Raw genomic sequence first — 24139 nt, 5'->3', positions numbered from 1 at the left:
GTAGTTCGGCTGGACAGACAACCTTCGTAGGCCAGTATGTCGATCGGCCCTTTTATTTCCGTCTTTTCTGGAATCAGCCGGAGTCCAACAGAAAACACTTGCAAGGAGCTTGATGTAGGCATCTTTACATCATCATCGATTTTCTCATATGCTCTATATGAGAAGGCAGATTAAAAATCATGTAAAGCTTAACGATTCTCGAAGTTTTAAAGTAACCATCAATAAATATGTAGAATTGTGTAATTTTTTAAGGTAGCTCTGACACAACATAGATCAGTATTTTGTTTCTTCGCCTTCTTTTTGTTAGATACTACAGTTTCTAAAGGTTTACGTTTTGGAGGACCTGTTGTTTCTGGCGTGCATGGCTTTATTTAACCCTAGCTGCATAGCTAGTTTTGACTGCAATAGCAATATGCTTTCGACTTCATTTTCTTCCAAATTCACAGAATTCACATAAACGTATCCGAGCATCGATTTGATCATAACTGTTTTCCTCCAAAACTTAAGTTTCAATTATTTTTCTCGCCATTGTGTGCCACTTACCTGAAACGTATTTCATCACATTGTCTTGAAATGCATCAGCCCTACACCTTCCACCATTAAACGCTGATTGTGATCCCGTAATAATGCTATTCACTGTAGAACCGTAGCCCCCACCTTCACATTCTAGCCCGCTAAATATCAGACAGTCAAACGTAGGCAACGTAAGTGATGCCTCCATGCATCCTGCCCGGTAAACTCATCCTCACATTAAATATGAACTGTCGAACGCTGCCGACGGTTACGATATTTACTACAGCTAATTACCATTTAGTGTTTAACCATACCATGACACCGGCAGCAAAGCTTCCCGTACCGGAGATGCTTACACTGTCCGTAACGTTCAACCTACATCGTGTGCCGCGAGATAACGCGCACCGCACTTTGCGCGACATTTGACAAGCTATGAATAAGTTGCCCGAGTCGAAAAGTCTCCAGTTGCGACCGATCATGTGTGCAAGTCGCACTGAGTGCTAGTGAATTTTAGTCATTTAGTCTTTCGAAACCCAGTCTAACTCCCAATTTTACTATTCGTCAGTAGTGTACCTCGCATTTAAAAATAATTTATGAATCATTTACCCTTCGTCATCTAGCTATTGAGCACAGTCACTATCTCAGTGCTGTGAGTGGTTTTTTGTTAAGGGGATTTACAAGTGTGTTACGCGCAAATCATCAATCAATTCATTTATAGATTGATTGACTTTACAAGGTAGATTGGTGCGCGTGTGAACGCAAAGTGAGTGAGTGCCCTTTTGTCATCTGAATCGGAGATCCTCTTAAATCCTTCGCCGTGACAAAATATATGCCCCACTATCAACATTATCTTCAGCTGATGCGACGAAGAGATTTAAAGCAACACATTACTGATTGTGAACTTGAGTTCACGAAGAAAATACAATTCTTATCTAGCTGGGAATAACCAACCAGTGTGTGTGTGTCCCATTCATTATAATTGATATTAGAAAACATCGCTCTACCAGTATTACAGTAATTTGATTCACTTTCATAAACTGATAATTCACATTTACTCACAGTGTTGACTGTTGAGCGATAAAATTTAGAAAATAATTTGTACACGCACCACTGGTACACGAATGATAAAAAGAAAACATCCCGAAATTCGTGCCGATAGCGTCAATGGTGTTGTATCCATTTGAAAGATAAAAGAATAGGATGTACATCGCGCGCACCAGGGCAGGGCATTCTCTGTTACTGTTACCAATGGTTGTAGACAATTCGTAGCGAGAGTAATAAGCACTTTAATGCATTTATAACGCCGATAAAGCTGCGCTCAAGATCAGTTCTTCACATTCTTGCGATTGTTGCATTAACGTCTGCTAGTAGCTATACTTTTTGAAGTTGAAGGCTCTATAAATGTGACAATTTGTGCCGGTTGATTTCCAGTAGAACAGCAACAACAGCCGGATTTGGGAGACGTTCGAACCTGTCAAGTGTACGTTGGAGTGTGTAATCGCAAAAAAACCGCTAGGTAACGAAGTGACTTGTTCGTAGTGACAGTGAAACTACGAATCATTTGTCATACAGCATCGTCAGAGTTCATCGCTCACCATCGGAAGATCAGCAAAGCATGTCCTAAAAGTGTTAACGCAAGTTTCACAGTAATTTCAAACGGATTATATTTATTTATACCAGATTCGTGATTCAGCATTACCAGCATGAGTATGAGTGTCGGGATCGTCCTCTTGGCGATCGGTCTAGCCAGCTTCCATGGCAATCTTAACGTGCATGGTACACCACTGCAACCGAAGCTGTTCGGTACGGATGAGCTCGAACCACGCGCTCAACTAGACCACTATCGGCTAAACGATGACGTGTGGCCCACTCACTACGATATCGAAATCAAGCCATACTTTGAGCCAGAGCTCGACAAGCAGGCGTTCACGTTCGATGGCAGCACGGCCATCACTGTCACCGCGACGAAAGAGAACGTTACGCAAATTAAATTGCACAAGGCAAATATGAACATTGTGTCTTGGAAAGTAATGCGCAAAAGCAACAGTATGTTGGTGCGCAACGGTAATGATACGTACGATGAGGAAACGCAAATACTTACTCTCCATCTTAACGAAACTTTGCTCAAAAATGTGGAGTATCTCATGGTATTCAATTACGTCGGTGTGATGGAGGAAAATATGCGAGGATTTTACCGCAGCTACTACTACGAGAATGGGGTGAAGGTGTGGCTTGGGTCGACACAGTTCGAGCAGACCGAAGCACGACGAGCGTTTCCGTGCTTTGACGAGCCCCGGTACAAGACTACGTTTCAGCTGAAGCTCGAGTACAGACATCTCGAATATGATGTGTTCTCAAACACGCCAATCCAGAGCAGCTCCGTTATTGGGTAAGGACTATGGACATTCGGGGGAATAGCTAGTATCATTTAATGTTTTACGGTTTGTTGCTACGTTTTTTTTATACTGTGCAGGAACAATCGCACACTGGCAACGTTTAGTATCACACCGCAAATGTCCAGCTATCTGCTTGCGTTCATCGTTGCACCGTACAATACCACCGGAGATAATCTCGTGCGTGTTCTATCGCGCCCCGAAGCCACCAATCAGACGGCTTACAGTGTCAGCAAGGGTACAGAGCTGCTGCAAGCACTGGGTAACTGGGTGCAATATCCATTTAACAATGTAACGGAAATTACGCACATGTACATGGCGGCCGTACCCGACTTTGCGGCCGGGGCGATGGAAAACTGGGGTTTGATCACCTACCGCGAGTCAAGCCTACTGTATGTACCGGAGGATGCTACCAGCCTGCAGCAGCAACGCATCGCCACGATCATTTCGCACGAGTTGGCTCACCAGTGGTTCGGAAATCTGGTCACTTGCGAATGGTGGGACGTGACGTGGCTTAATGAAGGCTTTGCCACCTACTTCGAGTACTTTGGCACAGCCTTGGTTGAGCCGACCTGGGAGCTGTATCAGCAGTTCGTGGTCGAGAAGCTTCACACTGCCCTACAGGCAGATAGCTCACTGTTCACGCATCCGATGACGCATCCCGTGTACACGCAATCACAAGCGAGCGCCATATTTGATAGCATATCCTACAACAAGGGTGGAGTAGTGCTGCGAATGTTGGAGCACTACATGACGAAGGAAGTGTTTCAAGCCGCTGTGAGAGAGTACGTGAAGGATCGTCAGGTCGCATCAGCACGACCGGAGCATCTTTTTGCGGTGCTAGATAAATACAATGTCAGTGCCAGTGCGCTAATGGAACCATGGACAACGCAGCCAGGATTTCCGCTCGTAACCGTTACAGGCAGTGAACACGGATTTTCCATCACCCAGCAACGATTCCTTTCCAATGGAACGACAAGCGAAGATAAACTGCTCTGGCCACTGCCAATCACCTATGCGACCAAAGTGGAAGAATTCGAAAACACCGAACCGACGATTGTTGCTAGCGAGTCGTACAACATTTCACTTGCCGATGCTTCCAACGTGCAGTACTTCGTACTGAACAACCAACAAGTGGGTTACTATCGAGTGCACTACGATGAAGCGTTGTGGGAGAAGATCGGCAATGCTCTACGCAGCAGAGGCTTCGGCGGCATACACGTGCTAAACCGTGCGCAAATCGTCGACGATTTATTCAATCTGGCCAGAGCGGATGTAATGGGCTATCGGCAAGCGCTGGACCTGTTGGAATATCTTCGCGAGGAAACAGAGTACGTACCGTGGATGGCTGCTGCCAACGGACTGGCTACACTGTCGCTAAGGGTTCATTCCGACGATGAGCATCTGTTTTCGGTAAGTGTGTGTGTACACTGTGCTTTGAGTCACTGTGGTACTGACAATCCAATAATCCTTGCGTTATCAATTTAAGCAACACGTTTTGGACATGTTTGGCAAAATCTACGAGTATGTGGGATTTCAAACCCCTGCCCCCCAGGAGCGCCGATTGCACACCTACTTGCGACGAGTGGTACTCGACTGGACCTGCCGATACGGACACGAGGACTGTACTAAGAATGCGTTGAAGGAATTTGAAGCATTACGTGCCAATTCGAGTGCTAAGTGAGTACAGTTTGAGTGTGAACGATGAGTAGGAGTAATTCCGTTCTAAATTTTGCATCGGTTTTCCCACCCTGTAGGATTCACCCCGATCTACGACAGGTAGTGTACTGTGAAGGTGTGCGCCGAGGATCGATCGAGCAGTTTGATTTTCTGCTAAATCTTTACCTTACGACCAATGTGGCTACGGAACAACAACTCACGCTCCAGGGAATGAGCTGCGCCACGGAGGAAGCAGTAGTTCATGTAAGGGAAACATCGTACGACTCCGTTTGAATGACAACCGTATTAACGCGTCCCTTTTAACTGTACAGAAATTTATGAACCTCACAAGTTCTTCGGATGTCCGAAGCCAGGACAAGAGTGCTGCGTTTGCAATGCTGCTGAACAATCAAGGCGCACTCGAACCTGCCACATCCTACCTCGTGGAAAACAGTGCACGTTGGGCTGAAGCGTAAGTACATGGAGATGAACTCGATCGAGCAAAGAATTGTCAACCGTGCGTTCGTTCGATATCTCTTTCCAGTCACGGAGGCTACGAATATGTCGCGATGGCGCTCGGTGGCATCCTTTCGCGAGTGAAGAATGAAACCGTGAAGGCCACTGTTGCCCAATTTGCAGAAGCAAACAAACAGATACTGGGGCCGGATGCGTTCGAGCTCATCAACAAAGGACTGGAGGAATTTGACAACAATCAACAGTTTACCATGAATCACCGGGATGAGATACTTGGCTTTCTCACGTTCAAAGCTGCCAGTGGCACATCGCGGACCGTTATCTTTAACTTTGTTATAGCGATGTGTTTGGCACTGGTGGCGTTTTGGTAGGTGGTGAAATGAAAACTGATTTTGCTTGGCGGTTGTAAGTCGATAAGCATTTATTGCTTTTGTTTTCGGGGTTTTTTTTGTTATCTATGATAAGAAACATAAAAATAGCGTAAGTCTTTATTCCCGTGAGAGATCACTGTAAGATCAGAAAATAAAAACCATTCTACTTCGAATACCATGCGTCTTCTGATAGTTTTTATGCAGCAACAGAAAAGCACCATGCGTCTCCTTCTGCAGGGTAAAGCTAGTGTGTCAGAGCCTGAAGTGGCCCTAGTCTATTTTTATCAACATGCCTTGATTCTCTCTCCCTCTCTCTCTCTCTTTCTTTCTCTGTCGTTCTCCCTTCAAGACACGATCTTAACGCAGTTCAATCAGTAATGTTGTAAGAAATCAATCAAACCAAATGTTCACACCGTGCTAAGGCTTGCCAACTTGTCGGCGCAAACTACGATCACCCGTTCCAGCAACGGGTGGGTGCAGTGTACATCAACAGAACAACCAATATATAAGTATCGAAACAATTCGGCAACCGGTCAACACCGACCACCTAGCGCATCTCCATTGAACTGAAGAGGCTTGGCGGGAAGCTTAACTGTTTTATTGGGGAATCGCCGCAAACGCGTTGTTTCGCAATGACAAGAGCTATCGATGGCACACTATCGTATAATGCTGATAAAGCATGTCATCTTGATTCGATTTTCTACCTGTTTATGGCACCGTTTTGGTTGTTTTTTTTTATTTTTCTACGGTTCTTCCCACCCAACCGCATCAGTTGTCCTTTCTTTCTATATAAATTGTTACAGATCCGCATTGTGGTCAGTTGCGGTCTAGCACTTGAAGCAACCTCATCAGGTAAGGCGTGTGGCGGCATATAAGAACCTCGCTCTAGCAATCATTTAGTATACGGTTTCTGCCAGAGATAAGTGTGCAAATATGCAGTTATGATAAATGTGTCCAGTGATCTGCGTTAACAGTGTTTTGATGCGAAAAAGCAAGAAGTTTCTCGCAACTGTGAATCCAAAAAATTATTTAAAAAATAAGAAAAGGAGTAAAATTTGTGTAACTTCGTTTTAAAATAGTTAAACAGCAAGTTCTGTCATATGATGATGCATCACGTGAGACTTGAAAGTGAGAGTGATTCATAGGGACGCTGACATTTGGTGGTATCTTGCTAGATGCAAAATGTTTTTACATTTTGCTGAACTCAAGAAACAATTTTATCCGCAGTTTACGAATAAAATATATGAATGTGATAGTATAATCAGTTCCTTATTCTATGGGCCAGAAAATCGTTATACTCTCAAGGACTTCTAAATTACGAATTTGAACAAACTGTTTCATGAATTATGCTCCTTTGTTATGAATAATCAAAACAAAATCTTGAAGAATTTCCAGCAAAATAAAGCTCGCATAATATAGAAAAATTTAGCTGAAAACAGAATTCACAGGAGGTTTATGTGCGTTTTTGTGTGTTGTATGTGATAAGACAGTCAACCGTTTGGCTCTACTCCGATTGGGATGTACCTAGCACGTACACTTATCAATCGGCTGTCTTTATTGCCCATTCATACAGATTAATGTATCATCATAAGTTGTAAAACATCTCGCTCTTATCTGTATGATGATGTATCGTTACAGCATGACATTGGCGGAAAAACTAGCGCTGGTGGCAATAGTCACCTGTGCCTGCGCGGCGGTATCACGCGCCAGTCCACTAGATCCGGAACGTTACTTTTTGGTGGAGGTCGAACCACGTGCCCAGCCGGAAGAATACCTGCTGAACGATGATGTGTGGCCCTCACATTACGACATCGAAATCAAACCGTATCTGGAACCCGAAGGCAACAAGGCACAGTTTACGTTCGATGGCAGTGCGAAGATAACGGTCAGCACCCAGAAGCAGGATGTGCGCCAGATTAAGCTGCACAAGGCGCGGATGGAGATCAGTGCTTGGAGCGTTACACGCAAATCGGACAACACTGTGATACCGACACAGCAGGAGATGTACGACGAGGAAACGGAAGTTTTAACGCTTCCCCTGACCACAGCCCTGGAGGTAAACGTGGAGTATGTGCTGTCGTTCACGTACGTCGGCAACATGGACGACGATATGCACGGATTCTACCGCAGCTACTACTGGCAAAACGAGGTGAAGGTGTGGATAGGATCGACACAGTTCCAGCAGACCCACGCACGCCGTGCTTTCCCGTGCTTCGATGAGCCTAAGTTTAAGGCCACCTTCCAGCTAAAGATCAACCACAAAACGCAGTACAATGTGTACTCTAACACACCAATTACGGGCAGCATGACCCCAGAGTACGTAACGTGGGCATGCAATGATTGTGCATTGATGTATTTTAATTTTATCGTTTCCTCTTTCTTTTACACTAACCTACACAGAGTCGGTCGTAGCCTAACGACGTTCGGCATTACTCCGACCATGTCGTCCTACCTGGTAGCATTCATCGTGGCACCCTACGACGTGAACGAACGCAGCGGTATGGGCATTCTTGCTCGCCCGCAGGCTAAGAACCAGACGGAGTACAGTTTGAGTGTGGGGATCGATCTGTTGAAAGCTCTCGGTGACTGGATCGATTATCCCTACACCAATGTGCCCGCCATGACGCGCATGTACATGGCCGCTGTGCCCGACTTTTCGGCCGGTGCCATGGAAAACTGGGGACTGCTCACGTACAGGGAAACGAACATTCTTTACCGTTCGGATGATTCAACCAGCATGCAACAGCAGCGTATTGCAGCCGTTATTTCGCACGAGATCGCTCACCAGTGGTTCGGCGATCTTGTCACTTGCGAGTGGTGGGACGTAACCTGGCTGAATGAGGGTTTCGCCCGCTACTATCAATACTTCGGTACGGCACTGGTCGAGACGGATTGGGACCTCGAGGACCAGTTCGTGGTAGAACAGCTCCAGGGTGTGATGCAGATGGACAGCTTGATGTCCACCCATCCTATGACGCATCCCGTTTACACACAGTCTCAGGTCAGCGGTATCTTCGACAACATTTCCTACAACAAGGGAGCGGTCACGCTGCGCATGATGGAGCACTATCTCGGCACGGTCAAGTTCCAGACCGCTCTGAGGGCGTACATTAAAGATCGTGCCTTTAAAACCACACGTCCCGCGGATCTGTTTAACGCGCTCAATCGGTACGATCCGAGTGCCAGCAGCTTTATGGAACCATGGACGGTCCAACCTGGCTACCCGCTGGTTACCGTCACCAGCCGTGACGGTGGATTCACTCTCACCCAAAAGCGCTTCCTCGTCAACGAACCGGATCACACCGATCAGTCGACCTGGCCCTTGCCAATTACCTATGCAACTGATGCGAATGGATTTTCCAATACGGTCCCTGTCATTCATGCCGACAGGGTGATGGAAGTGGATCTGCAAGGTGCAGCCGACGTTGAGTACTTCATTCTAAACAATCAGCAGGTGGGCTACTACCGTGTCAACTACGATGCCATCCTATGGGGAAAGATAAGCAAGGCGCTGCACAGCGAAGGATTCGGCGGCATTCATGTACTTAACCGTGCCCAGATTGTTGACGATCTTTTCAATTTGGCACGCGCAGACATTGTGCCGTACGGAACGGCACTGGAAATTCTGGAATATCTTAAGGATGAAACTGAATACGCACCATGGTTGGCGGCCATCAACGGGCTTACCACGCTGTCACGCAGGGTTCACGCCGACGATGAGAAACTGTTCGCGGTAAGATGACCGTTGAGTACTTCACGAGCACATTGAAACACTTTGTTGTTCTTTCTATCTGCTTCTAGCTGCACATCTTGGACATCTTTTCTAAGGCATACGACACTGTCAAATTCCAAGCGCCAAGCGCGACCGAACGACGAGTGTTCACGTACATGCGCCAGAATGTCCTGCAGTGGGCCTGCAACTATGGACATGACGAGTGCAGCAAAGCTGCGGTAGCCGAGTTCGACAGATACCACAAAAATCCATCCGTGAAGTATGATCGGCTTACTGAGTAAATTTAAGTAAACAGAGTTCTCTAACATATGTTTGGCCATTCTCTCTCTTTCTCTGCAGAGTACATCCCGATCTGCGTCAGGTAGTGTACTGCGAAGGAATTCGTAAAGGTTCTATGGAGCAGTTTGAATTCTTGTGGAACGAATATTTGACGACAAACATGGCGACGGAGCAGATTCTTATCCTGCAGGGTCTGAGCTGTGCTTCAACGAGCGAACTGATTACCGTAAGTACATATGGTGTCTGCTGATAAGCGTAAGTGACACTTGGTTGTATCGCATGTCAATCTAATACCTTTATTGCAGATTATGTTGGATGCCATCGTTTCGCCACACGTTCGTTCGCAAGATAAAAACAACGCTTACACGTACGTCATCAATAACCCGTACACGCTTCCATACGTTTCTCGCTACCTCCAACAGCACCATGCCATTTGGGCCACAGCGTAAGTATAGTTAACGAGAGGGTTTGTTGGTTCGATGCCATACCATAAGTTATTGGGACACTGACCATTTCTCTACTCAAACAGGTTCGGAAGCTACTCGAATGTTGCATCTGCCTTTAACAACCTTCTCACCCGTTTGAAGAGTGACAGTGAGCGGGATGCGATCAGTGCTTTCATCGAGACAAACAAGAATACTCTCGGTCAGTCGGCATACGATTCGATCAAGAACGGATTGGCGGACTACGAAAGCAACAAGCAGTTCACTCTCCGTAATCGCGGCGAGATCAGTGAGTTCCTGGACAAGAAGATCAATGGTGGTGCTGCCACGATGATTGCTAATGTGTCAATGATTGTTGGACTGTTGATGCTGGTTCTTGCACGTTGGTAATCCGTTGATGATGCAAACAGCTGAGCAAAACACTGCACAGTATCGTGGAAATATGCTTTATGTTTTTAGAATTACGTTAAACAACAATAAAGTATAATAAAACAACAGGAATAAATGGAAGACGTCCTGAAAAGGATAGAAACAGGAATATATGGAAAATTATAGCAAGCAAGGATCTCCTGGAATGTTAGATTGTTAAGATCACCAGCAAAGCTTGACTTATACGTCATGCAACACAAAGCTGGCTCAGGTATTTTGACAATTATCTTCTTTTTCTTCTATGGCGTTTCAATCTCTAGATGTTGAGGTCTTCAGTATCTGGATTCGTTGAATTAAGTTACCCGTATCGGAGCAGTCACTCCTGTGCATGGGAAAATGATCTGGGTCATTTTGATGAAATCACCAATCCACCCTCTCTCCTCCTCTAGATCATCCTCTATATGTTGTCTAAGGCCTTCGTAAAATTATATAAAGATGCTTTAAAAACCTTGAAGCGCAGCTACTGCCAAGTTTTCCTCAATCGTAGCTCAGTTAATCATACTATTGACAACAATAAGTAGTGAATTTATCAGTACCCTGCATTTAGAGACATCTTGAAGTGGCCTTTAGGTACTGAAATTCAATGAAAGCCCCAAGAATTTAGTTCAATAGGTTTTGGAGTTGTTGGGCCAAATGTTTGAGTGTTTCAGCTACTGTCGACTGCGCTGTTGACGATGTAACTCAATTTATGTCTCATGCTCTGAAAGAGTTAAGGCCCTGCTTGGAGTGGTCGTACCATTTCTATACTTATACTGCCAAGTAAGCTACCTTTCGTGAGTATCGTTCCCGAAGATGTACTAAAAACACGTTACAATTACAATACAGCCCACATTCTTTATCGACGCTACAATCTCGATACCTGGCAAAGTAGGATTCCTCGCGTACTTTGAAGCTTCGTAAAATCTAATTTTCCGGCATTCGTGACGTTATTACCTGCCGTCCATTGACGAATTATCAGTCTTAAAAACTATTAACCGGCTCAAACCTTTGTTCACCGAGAACTTCCGTGATACCGCCTTCCATTCTGAAGTGTTGTACTGCATCTGTTGCCCCTATCCTAGTTGCGATCTTTTGATAATCGATGAGGCTGAGTGTATGCTTGCTGGAAAACCTCGTGGCTGGTTCTGGTGTATTAAAAGGGAAACAAATCTAACGTGTCCAACTATCGCAGTATTTCATCGCTTTGTGCCAGTTCTTAGTTTTGTCGAGCTCCTGAAATAATAACCATTACTCGCAACAACATTGAGCTATCTCAGCGCTGCTCTAAACGAATTTGTAAGCCTTTGTCACAAGATGCACGACAATGGTCTACAGGTTGATGTTTGATTAATAATGTTCAATGTTTAACTAAAATGATCTGTAGAAATCTGGATACATGGGACATTTTCTTTTGGTTCACGTCCGTCGATCTCTGGAAGATAAAAAACGTAAGTAGAAAATGCAACCCTTTATGAATGGTCTCTGTAAGGTGTTAAACGACACACTGTGACTGAAAGTGATTGCTAAAAATCCAAGAAAAATATCCTTTAGAAAAACATGCATTTTCACCAGAAAATCATAATTAGATTAGGTTTTTCTTTTATCTGGACCATCATTCCTTTACATCACCGCCACATCCGAAATAAAGCAATAGACGATATCGTTCCAGTTTATTTTATCTTAAGTACGCTTATTAAAACTGCTTGCCACTAATTGTGTTACTTGCTTTTCGAACGTTCGGGCTGGAAATTTCGTTCGAGGCCAAAACACGTAGGGTACTTCAAATTTCATTCAACCAATTAACAATTGGCTGTGCGTTGCGGTTTAACCAGGCGATGTTCGACTCCGTCCATTCGATCGCTTGCTGTATCGTGCGGCCGCTGTCTTTTAAATGAATTTCGGCAAACTCCTTCAGCTAGAGAACGGAGTACAAATACCACAAATGAATGTTATTAATTAAGCGAATATAACAGTTGTATAGCTTGGTGTGCTTACTTCCAACAGCTCCGACTCGGTGTTGAACCGCTTGGTGCAGTACTTAAGAATAATGTTCAGATTCGACATCGAAGCACCGAAGCTGCAATTAGAAATATTAATTAGAATGGATTAGATAACAAAATAGCCGAACTGGCCGTACTAGCCGGTGCCTTACTAGCTCTTCATTTTAGGCCAATTGTTGCGCATGTAATCGAATGCAATAGGCTGACCGATGACGTTATCGGCCACGGATATAAACACCCGGAATGCGTCTTGCTTGCGGATACCGTACTCATCAGACATAGCGTTCTCTAGGTAACGGGCCAGTATCCAGGGCACGCGGGAGCAACCCATCGCGGAGAGCAGAATTTCCTTTTCGCTAGCGACCGTCGCCTTCTGAAATCGTTCCCACGCAAAGTCCCATTCCGTTTCATCGCCATACTTGATCGCTGTACAGTACACGGTGCTTTTCAGATTTGGCGATATTCTGGCGAGATATTTAAATAGAAACCAATGTAAATGGATCTGCAATCAGTTAGAAACAATACGTACGGATTGTTGATGTCCGGATTCGGTTGATGCATCCATTCGTAGAACTTCCTAAGGCAGTGATTCACGCAATCCTTATGCCCTAGGTGACATACCGCTTTAAGCACGCTTATTCGCTTGTAAACCATCAACAGTGGGCTGTCCCGATGATCCTCAAAACCGACCTCCCGGTAGATGTTTTCGAGCAGGTCCATCGAGTATTTCTGAACACGCAAATAGCTAGTTAGTTTTCAATCAAGCAAATCAAGCAAAGCAAAACAAAAATCATATACCTTAAAAAGTCCATAATTGCGTGTGCGTATTAGCATCGAGTCAATGTAGTTGAGCGCGGCAATAGCCGCCTTCCATGGCACGTAATCCGTCTCGTGGACGAGATACCTCGTAACGTTTAGGGCAACGGCATAGTCAAGATAGCCAGCGCGGGCCAAATTGAGCGCATCGTCGATCAGCTGAGCCCGATTCGAAGCAGCAATCGTTTTATACTTGCTCTTATCCTGCAGATGCTTTACGATCAACTGCCAGTTGCGTTCGTCGTAGTTCACTCGATAGTAACCTGTAGAACGATACACACTGTCAATTGTGACAGTTCTACATACTTTCTTCCATGCTTACCAGTTTGCTGTACATTTACGATCATCCAATCGTGACTGGGAATGTCATGATTGTTGATCACCAAAACTTCCTCCGCCTTCATCCAGATGGCTGGCTTAGTCTGCTGGAAATTACTGTCACCCAGGGTGGTGTAAGTAATTGGAATCCACCACAGAAACCGCTCACCCATCGGGACAGGATTGGACCCATTCGTGCCACTTCCGAAAGAGAACCGTTCCTGTCGAAACTCTATGCTGTCCGACTCGTAATCTCGCTGGACAAACACCACGGGGAATCCCGTCTGCAACGTCCACGTGTCCATGATCTCTTTAACCGATGTATGCTCATCGAAAATTCCACCTCGCCGTGCTTCGTTGGTAAGATATTCCCAGAGATCGTCCTGGCTAGCACTCTGATATTTTCTGTGCAAACAAGTGAAAGATTACAGCTGAAATTCTAGATAAGCCATACGTCTAACGAACTCACTTGTCGTTCAGGTAGTTGGTCAGTCCTTGTTTAAACACGTCCGTCGTGAGAAAATGATCCATCATGCGGATAATGGTAGCCCCCTTGCCATACGATATTTTGTCGAAAATTTCATGTATCTCTTCCGGGTTGTGGACCTCCACCGATATTTGATGCGAAGAGGATAGCGCATCGAGTGAAAACACATTGTGAAGCTCATTTACCACAAACTGCTCCATCGACTTCCAGGCCGGTTCCACTGCGTCCACACCGAGATATTCCATGTAGCTGGCGAAACCTTCGTTCAACCACAAATCGGTCCACCAGGAAGGAGTCACCAGATTGCCGAACCATTGATGTGCTACGATCACACACAAAAAGACAGAGTAATGTTGATTCAAACCAATTTTAGTCCTGAAAACAACGCTCACCTAGCTCGTGGGCAACGACCGTAATGACGTGCTGCTTATTGCTGATGGCGGAAACATTTTCCTCGTACAGCATTGCCGTCTCGCGGTATGTTATCAAGCCCCAGTTTTCCATTGCACCCGCACTAAAGTCTGGCAGCGCGATCATGTCCACCTTCGGCAGTGGGTAATCAATGTGGAAAAAGTCCTCAAGGAATTTCAGCAGCTTCGGTCCAACGCTCAGTGCATAACGTGCCGATCCGATGGCTTCGGCCCGAGCCCAAACGGCAAAGTTACCCGAGGTAAGGTTGTGATAGTCGCATACCACGAACGCCACCAGATACGTCGACATCGGGACGGACTGTTGGTAAACGTCCCAAACGTATCCTTGCAGTTCCGGCTCGCTGAAGGTGAGATGATCGTACACAACAAAGATAAAGATATTCGTCCAAACAAGCCTCACTTACCTAGCTTCATACGAACGCAACCGTGGCATATTGGACAGCGATATCATGTCCCTGGTGCGGGCGATACTGATATTAAATCGTGCCTTCAATGCTGGTTCATCGAAACACGGGAAGGCACGCCTTGCGTCCGTCGGTTGAAACTGTGTCGTCGCGATCCATCTGCAAATGACAGTGATGTCCAGAATGCATCAGCGTGCGTGGGATATTTTCAAGAGTTTACCATCAGAAAGATACCTTGTTTCATTGTTTGCAGTGTATGAACTCCGGTAGAATCCTTGCAAGTAATCGTTAAGGACACCTTCGTACGTGATCCGAACCCTATATTGATCGCCCTGTCGCAGTGTCGTCTTTAACACCAGGACATAAAACTGCTTGCTTGCCACTGTTATGTTGTGATCGGTTTCCACCATTTCCTCCAGCGTTTCAGCGTCATCTGTTACCGTAACTTCATTACCAGCTTCGGTATCGGAATCTCCCGGATGTATTTCTTTTCCGGTTACTCTTCGCTCTAGCGGAACACGCTCTACACTGGCACTGTGAATGTTGAGTGCGGCTACGTGCAGGGTCACGTTGTTGCAATTCTCGAGCACGTTGACTAGAATTTCCACCGTACCGAAGAAGGTAAAATTATCCTCCACCAGCCACGGTATCAGCCGTATGTCATATGCAACAGGTTCGATCGATCGTGGCAATCGTAAATCCTCCCGCACCGATGATGCAACCGTCCCGTCTCCGTGCTCCTCCGTTATCGCCGCACCTGTTGCATCGGTGTTCTGATTTTTCTGTACCTTCTTTTCCGATTCCGAATGGTTGGAAACATCCTCACCGGCCCTCGAATTGTTTGCGTGCTCCGACTCCCGACCGGCAGACGCCTCGATAAGCGTTTTGTGTGTCGAAGTTGTGGCCGTCTGTTCTGTGATGGGAGCATGCTGCTGGTGCTGGTGGTGGTGTGGTATCGAATGTTGATGTTCGCAGAGTGTTGTATGCTGGAGACTGGAGGCGTGATGTTCTTCGCACGATGCGAAATGATAGATAAGCAGCCCGGAGCCTAGCAGCAGACAGGAAAAAATGGCCACCGTTGCCAGCAGGGTCATTCGTGTAATTAGGTAGCCCCGGTTACTCTCCACCGTGGTACCGTCCAACTCCATCCCCAGGGATTCCCTGATTTGCATTTTACTATTATTGTTCATGGTGTCTCCCGCCGTTCGTCGAATGTCACCGGGTTCGTTGATGAACCTTAACTCCCCCACTTTACGGGCGCGCTTCTTGCCGGGTGGTTGGGTAAAAAAATTGGGGTCGGGTTTTATTTTCACTCCCAGTCTACAGTCTTTCGCCGATTATCTGTCGGGAATGAAATGTAAGGAAGGCGCTCGTCCCACGGAACGAGATGAGCGTTCTTTATTAATCTGGATTGTATCAATTTGAATCGATTAAAATTTACAGCGGAAATGTGGAACTGTTTTGTAGTGGTGTGCCTCAGAATATGTGGAGCTGTAGTCGTTTTAAGAGCGTTTGCGCTACCATCAGTGAGCACCATTTTAAAGCTTTTACGATACTGTACATCAAAGACAAAAATATGCACAAAAAATATTTATTAAAAAACAAATAGGCAGAATACGCACCGATGAAGCATAACACAATATTTTTTTAGGTATTCTATAATCCTTCATTAATATTCCTTAGAATAACATATTCTTTAGACCCTTTACAAGATCGGTCATGATCGGTTGTATAAAAAAAATCCCGAAATTCTGTTACTAAAAAAAAGGGAAATTACCGTTACATCCTATCTTCATCAAGACCCCGTTCTTTTTTCAATATTTAACCCCTATCACGTTCCGATACTGCACCACAATATTACCGCACATCCCTTAAACATCCCGTACATCCGGCTCGGCAATGCATCACACACATAATCCGATCAGATCGTTTCGCAAACGTTTTGATACTTTCTTTGTCTCAGTTGTCCTTTTTTTCTTCTATCTGCTATTCTTTGAAGCAAAGTTTTCACTGAACTCTGAAGGGGATACAGAAGCATATGTGAGATGAATGATCGTTTTTAAAATTGCGTTTCATGTCACATCTTGGAACAGACCGGAGGGACCGACAGGCAGACATGTCCTGTTGACTTCGGGAAAGCGATAGATTCGCGCAAAAGAGCAACCCAAGAAACTAACACTCAATTCCCATATGGTTGCCGCGGTGCTGTTGAAAGCCGGACTGGCGTTGGTCGTTTTTTTGTGCCCAATTTCGATCCGTAACAGCAACTGATCCATATGGTTTCGCATGTTGCTTTAAGATGATACTGGGATTATTGTGTGGATCCATTTCCGACGTTTGATCGTGTAACAGATCTTTTTAATTAATTAGACCTAAGCTATCGTAGAAACGTTAACATAAAAAACGCTTAATTAAGATTAAATTTCATCTATTTTGGCATTCATAAGATCTAGTGGGTTCGAGTTGTAGTTTGAAGCCTACGCACACACGCATAAAAAACACTCCAAATCAAATCCTATTAAGCGGCATGCATCCATCAATATATGGAACATAGCATGAAATCATTATGATTATTCACACTTTTGCTGATAATTAGCACAACCTATGGTTCACCGATCACGTCAGCGATAGCCGGACCAAGGCGAGGTTCGTCTTGCTCGCCCAAAAAATGGGGCACAAAAGTTAACAATACATCTGCGTTGTGCTGGCTACCTCCTGGCAGAGTATCCCGGGACCGTCATCATTTGCTACAGATGGAGTTGAACCGTGAAACGTTGATAACGTACGTCCGCTGTCACGTCTTGGGCGAAAGAAGGCGAGTATCAAACCATGCTGCTCGTCATAGGTTCACCCCGTGAATGGCGACAAGACAAACAAAATCCCAATGCTCTTCCTTCCGCCAATGCTGCCCACCTTTCCGGATGGCATGAATAGAAGGGATTCAGGGATGGCGTCTTCTTTTTACTCTCCATATTCGTACAAGTTTCCAGTATACGATTTGGCCCCAGATATACCATACGGGCGACAGTGCACTCTATCATCTTTTCTTCGATTGCGGGAAGCCGAATCGAAATTCTACACCGGATCTGTACCGATTTGGCCACCCGCACATCACATGAGCCGGGGACGGATTTTGCACCAACGATTGCAACCAACGTTGCAAACCATGGACTCATGTGTGCGTGTGTGAGCGAGCCTTTGACTGAGGTTCGATTACTGACGCAGGGCCACTCTGCTGGCATCGTAAAATATTTCCAGATTAAATTACCAGCCTTGTGTTCGGCGCTCTTCGGCTGTCATCCGGTTTGCGGAAGACTTTGGAAGAGATTGAGAGAAGTGAAAGAAGAAAAAAAACACATGCACACACAATTTGTGGCTCGATATCAACTAAGGCCGAGGAAGGAAGGAAGCACTTCAGGAGATGCAGTGGTTATTGAAGGAACAATCACGGCCTGCACATCGATGCAGAGCGTGGAAATGGTGGTAGCTACCAGTGGCAATTTAGAACTGTTTCAACTAAAACAACGCTCTTTGTTGCATGCTGGTTGTAGCTGCTGGGATACTGGGAGAGTTTTAAAGTCTGTATTGATATCTTCCTCTGGACGGAAAAGAGCAGGGTAGCTACTGAATGCCTGCAATTGAGTATTCTCGGAACGAAACAATTAGCCAGCATAATTACTAGCCAGCATGGCGCAGTACAATGCATTCCTTCGAGACGTTTAACGCCAAATAATGAGCCAGACGCACCATCGTGCACCGATTCAACAGGAAGCTACAATTTAAAATCCCAAAACCTTACCGGATGTGGCTGCGAACAGAAATAATTCTCATTCGCATTTTGTACGCTTGACTGATTTTTGTACCTTTGGCCTAGTCACACGTTTTGTTCCATTTTTCTAGCCATTGTAGAATACGGTCGCTCCCAACGGCTTCTCACTAAATATTTCAAACATTTAATTTTTAAACGCGTACTCACCATCCATTGTCCTCTGCGCTTTAAACAAGCTAAAACCGGCCGCTTCCTGGTCGGTACTACTCTCGCTTTTCTTTAATATTCTATCACGATTTTATGTGTCCCCGAGCTCCCGCCCCGTAGACGGTGCGATAAAGATTTGATGCTCGATTTCGGAAGTCTTTTCCCATCGCGGTCTATGCATAGCAGCCGGGTTCGGTAAAGGCAATTGTTATGCTAGACTCGTCCAAAAAACTCGCTCTCGCTCGGATGTGGCGTATTACCATTACAAAACGGAACGCAAGCTTACGCGGTGCGCCGGTCAAAGTTGATCCTCGGCGGGAGTTGACGTTTGTACGTATGGTGCCGGGGCTAACCGACTATAGCTAGCCACCTTAAAGGGTCCCAATTGATGATGATGATGGTGATGACGGTAATGATAAACGGGCAGAAAGGAACCGGGGGAAAATCATAACGTCAACGACAACGGCCCGCTAGCAACAATTGGCTCAAGAAAACAACACAATAGCTAAACAGATATCGTGGCGCTTGCCTCGTGGCGTCTTATGGTAGTGTCATGTTTGGATTCTTTTTTCCCTCTTTATCACTTTTTCTCTCTCTCTCGACACGCACACATACCTATACCTCCGGTTTAAATCTCTGTCCTATCCGCGTGTTACGTCGGTTAGTCGGCGACAATGTCATTGACCGCCGTACTGAAAGCCAATACACGAAGGCGTTAGAACTGGATTGGGCCTATGGTTGTCACACGCATTCGACAATTAATCCAATCCCATCCCAATCAGATTCGTTAACCCTACCCGCATACCAATGAAACGATTGGGCCGGATCAACGCATGGAGCGCCAGAGAACGTCAGAAAATGGTCGCAGCAAAACAATCGTTGCAATCGATGATTGAGATTCATTAAAACGTGTTGCCTGAGCATATTAAATGAAGGAGTAGCAGGTTGGTCAAATTCTGATATCGAACCAAAATTATTAGTGTTTTCCTTTTTGTATTGTTCAATGTCCAAACCCCACCCCAAAATTGTGCTCTCCTTAAAAAGTCCTTCTGTGCTTTCTCCTCGCCTTCTCCTTAAAGAGTCTTTCAGTGTTAGTTGAACGGTGTAGATTTTTTAGGTAATTCAAAATAATAATTAAGATGTATAGTCTACAAATAATAGAACTGATGATTACTAGATTAATACAACCGTGCTATAGATACAACTTTATTACGAACAATTTCCATTCGTTTATGTTTCTCTTTCACCTCAAGATTTAATTCAATTTCTAAATAGTTTCTCCGCGCGCTATACGGTGATCACTCAAGAACTCGAAATGCTCCTGATGGGCTGGTCGTTTCATGAGTAAAGTCCTTTTAGGTGGTCCACATGGACAGAAGAAGGTATGATATACCAAAACTGAGATGGAATGATGGTGTCGATGCGTCCGCCAGAAACGCCGGACCGAGGACTTCTGCAGCAGTCCAAAACCTCGAAGTGATTGTTGAGCCTGATAAGTAATAATTAAGTAATAGCTAGGGGGATTCATCCGAAGATTCTTCAAAGCTGCTAAGCAAAAGTAAAGACTAATGGATGATAACACGAATTCATCGATAATAAATCCTATTTAGATCAACGACTAATACGCATGGACACCCAGCAACACCAATTCCATAGCTGAAAGGATAAAATCAATTAAAGATAAAAACGTGAAGGATTCTTTAATTTTAAAAACGTGAAGGAGTTTGTTACCATTTACGCATGTATGCATTACGGTAAGCAATCGAGACTGGAGCAAAGTGTCAGACCAGCGCCCGAGGTGATCGTGCAGGAAGCATCAGATAAGAAGAAAGTATCTTTCACTTTATTTATTTTAGAGACGATTTTTTTCCCAAGATTTAATGTCTCCATAAACTTATCAACCTCTATTTTTTCACAAGGCATGGATGCAGTGAAATCTCGTCTTCTTCTTTCAAACTCTTCAACCTCGAGTGATCTCGACCTACCGCATTTTTGGTTTTCTGTGATTTGATTTTTCCGGAAAATCATCACCCTTGTGCGGACGGGGAGGCGCGATCTGGATAGGATTTGAAACCCGGTCCTGCCGTGTGAAGACCGGCTTCCCTATCGCCTCGGCAACCGAACCTTCTCATTGATCGTCCGGGATCAATAGGCTCGGAAATTCCTAAGAAACAAAACATAGGACTCTTAAACTTTTTCCATATCATATCCTAAACATTCCCTTAACATGTTATAGCAGTAAGCGGTGTCTAACTACTGAAACTAACGTAAGAAATCTTTTCCATGTTGCGGATGAATTTTTCTGCCGTTTTAAATGAGAGCAAATCAATATATAAATATCAATCAGCTGTCGTGCACTACTGAGGCTCTATAGCTCTTCAGCATTTCCTTACTTATATTTATTTTGTCGATCATTATTGAGCATTGAAAATATTTAATCAACAAACAACCGATTTGCATTAGATACACGTCTGGCTTGGGGCTATCCTCCACGCCAGGCCAGAACGTTCAGCTCTGAGAAAGGCAACTGCAACAGATACCGTACCCGACTGCGTACAGCATTGGTCGCCAGCATAATTTGAAGCAAAACACGTGCGCAACCGTTTCGAAGATAACTTTTCTTCCGATTAACAGCATACGGCAACAAAGCACCAGTGTGAAGCTCCTGGAAAGAAAAGCAATTATCTCATCCAATCAATGCGTCCGACGAAGAAAGACGCATACCGAATACAGTCGGATTCGCCCAATCGAAACCACATTATCCTTTCGATTATTGGATTAATGCTGAACATCCCCTTCACCAGCATAGCGTTATCAGATGTCATGCTAAACTCAACCCCAAAAAATCCCTCACGAAAGTTCCTATTCCATCCATGCGCCCTATTTCGATTGGTGTTTGTGCAAGGCGATTTTTATACCTCGCTATCGGATAAAATATTCATCGTCTTTCAAACTTTGAGATGTGTGCGGGAAAGCAAAGCTACATTCCCTACTAGCTAATCCGTGTGTGTGTGTGTGTGTGTGTGTAGCTGAGTGTATGTTACCGGTGCGACCTTGCCACACCGTGAGTGGCTGCCTCTAATGCAGTTTAACACTTGGAACGCTTGCAAAAGAACATTCATCGGGATGGATCGTCCGTCTCTTGCCTGCGATGGCATCACGTATCCGCTTGACGAATGCTGGCGGCGCTGATCGTTTGCAGCCATGCCATATGGCGTGTGAGGCTTCAAGTAACGTTCAAACATAATTGATTTATCAAATCAGGGTCGCGTGAAGAGCGAGCGAATTGCAACGGCTGCTAGAGCTTGTGTGAGCATCGATTACTTAGCATCCTTGTCGAGCAACTTTTCCCCATTCCCAAATACAAACAAACTTCGGATGCACGGGATTCGGGATCCATATCTACCGTATCTACCCCGACAGAGGAAGCAATCTTGGGGGAACAGGCTAGCGGTGAAAAAACTGATGGCGAAACGACAGATAACGCTGGTTGGATCTACTTTGTTTGCTATCGCACGCCTCCCAATCCACTCTTTCACTCTTCTTCCGGTGTTTCCTCGTGATTGGCTACAACCGCGATTACCAGCGAAGCATCCCCATGGAATCCGGGCAGGGGTGGAATTTAAGATCGCAGATTGGCACTAGAATTGATTCAAGGACAGCTACGCGCACGGAACCGCTTTTGTCTTGTGGGATTTAGTACTCGTTAGTACAAGCGCTCTTGGCGTATCATATGATCATATGATGTAGGGTGAACCGACACACGGACGCTACTCGCTCTACTACAAACAACTAATGACACACAAATGTTGCAAACCCAGTTGTTTACTCCACAGCACAAAGATGGGGAGCCGGAGATATCAGATTCACCGGTCCCGCAGGATGACATTAACGCCTTTTAATTAGCCACCTATTGATTGTTTGTTACAATTTTGACCAAACAGACAGACAGGTACGGTGCAAAAATGCACATTCGAGGCGAGACAATCGAGCCATAAGCCCCAACTGCAACTGTCGGATCGAACGATGCGCAATTGATCGATGGGCTGTTACGTTCTAGCGTTTATCGAATTTATTACACCTTTTGATACGGCCCTATCACCATCTGCGCGCTCGGTCGGATATAGGGTTCGGGGCGGTAAAGCTCGATATGGGAGGGTAAATGAACAGACGCTACATCTAGCATGAAGCCGCTAATTGACGAACAAGAGTCACCATCGATCTATCCATCATCCAATCCATCATCATGCACTATTTTTCTCCGGCTAGCGGACTACGGCCTGGGACAGGCCGTGCTTGGCTGGGAGGCTGTGCGTATTTAATATTCTCATCCACTTAAAATTAATATGTTGATGCCAAGGATGAAACTGTCGCTTCGGCCCTTCGCGCCATTCGAAACCTGGTCGAAACCTCCTTATCAAACGAAGTGCACAATATTCGTACTCACCTTCACCAGAGCAGCAAACGAGCAATTTTTCCACGCGCGTTTTCTTTTTCTACCCACGGTCACTAGAGCAATAGGTCAACTTAACGCTCAATCTTTGTAACATTAACGGTGCTCATGAAAATGCCCATAAATCACACATTTTATTCTGCCCCGTTCCGAACACCACGCTTCCATCGGCCGCAGCACGTTTGTACGAGTTAAAGTTTATTTATGCTATATTATGCAGCAAATCGTACGGACTACCACCGTTTGCCATCGGCTCACCGCGGCTTACTCGCTTACTGTGGGCATAACAAATTATTTAACATGTCACGACGAAACTGCCGTGGATTCACGAGAAACACAAAAAACCTCTGATATGGTGCCATCGGGTAGGTTAGATAGGTATCTCTCAAACCGTTTCGTGGTGAAGATTCCTGTCGCTTTTTTGTTTTGCTTTGGGTGGTTTGCTTTTATTTTGTTTTGCACGTTTGCTATTTTCGGCACATCGGGATTGATTCACTTGACTCGTTCTGCTACACTTTTGATCGGTTTCAGCAATGATGCTTGAGTTTAAAGAAAGTGCGTGTCTTTCCACGGTTCTGCACAGGTCAATAGGTGGGCAGACAGGCGACCGCGATTACTAGACCCGGTAATGCTCACACGCGCAAAGGCACACAGACACCACGTTTCGGTCGTTCGTGTTGTTTATTCGAACGTGCTCTATGCTCTACGAACGGCCAGGAGCAACTCGTACGAACCAGTCGGTTTGAATGCCAGCACGCAACTAATCCAATTCTCGCACCGCACATTCTGTACCAGCGGCGATGTACACAACATCAGCTCTCAGCAGCATGGATGGGTGCGAGATGTTTGGCGCGCTGTGAGAAGTTCACTGTTTGCATAGTGAGAAGCTTTGTTTGTTGTGTACATAAGAATACATGAGATGTAATGCTTATCATAATGATGAAATGAGTATAAAATTAAAGATTTATTGTTCAAAATTTA

General features: G+C 45.2%; 2 protein-coding genes across 2 annotated transcripts; one reads left to right on the top strand and one right to left on the bottom strand.

Moving 5' to 3' along the window:
• The first annotated feature begins 1921 nt into the window (after nt 1–1921).
• Nucleotides 1922–10393, top strand: LOC118502379. Its single transcript, XM_036034600.1, has 13 exons — nt 1922–2902; nt 2987–4319; nt 4396–4586; nt 4664–4829; nt 4898–5037; nt 5110–5409; nt 6251–6262; nt 7049–7726; nt 7811–9143; nt 9212–9402; nt 9483–9648; nt 9728–9867; nt 9952–10393. The coding sequence occupies exons 1-13, from the start codon at nt 2217–2219 to the stop codon at nt 10253–10255; spliced, it is 5640 nt and encodes a 1879-aa protein (XP_035890493.1). The 5' UTR covers nt 1922–2216; the 3' UTR covers nt 10256–10393.
• Nucleotides 10394–11909: 1516 nt separating this feature from the next.
• LOC118507521 (aminopeptidase N) lies at nt 11910–23920 on the bottom strand. Its single transcript, XM_036046082.1, has 11 exons — nt 23153–23920; nt 14964–16070; nt 14730–14888; nt 14287–14666; nt 13877–14216; nt 13412–13812; nt 13072–13352; nt 12803–13002; nt 12426–12737; nt 12269–12350; nt 11910–12188 (listed from the first exon to the last, which is right to left on the bottom strand). Exons 2-11 carry the CDS (start codon nt 15917–15919, stop codon nt 12054–12056), a joined length of 3246 nt encoding a protein of 1081 aa, XP_035901975.1. The 5' UTR covers nt 15920–16070; nt 23153–23920; the 3' UTR covers nt 11910–12053.
• Between the last annotated feature and the right edge of the window lie 219 nt (nt 23921–24139).

This window comes from Anopheles stephensi, chromosome 2 (genome assembly GCF_013141755.1).
Source record: "Anopheles stephensi strain Indian chromosome 2, UCI_ANSTEP_V1.0, whole genome shotgun sequence".
Lineage (NCBI taxonomy): Eukaryota > Metazoa > Arthropoda > Insecta > Diptera > Culicidae > Anopheles > Anopheles stephensi.
This window is presented reverse-complemented; position numbering and strand designations above follow the sequence as displayed.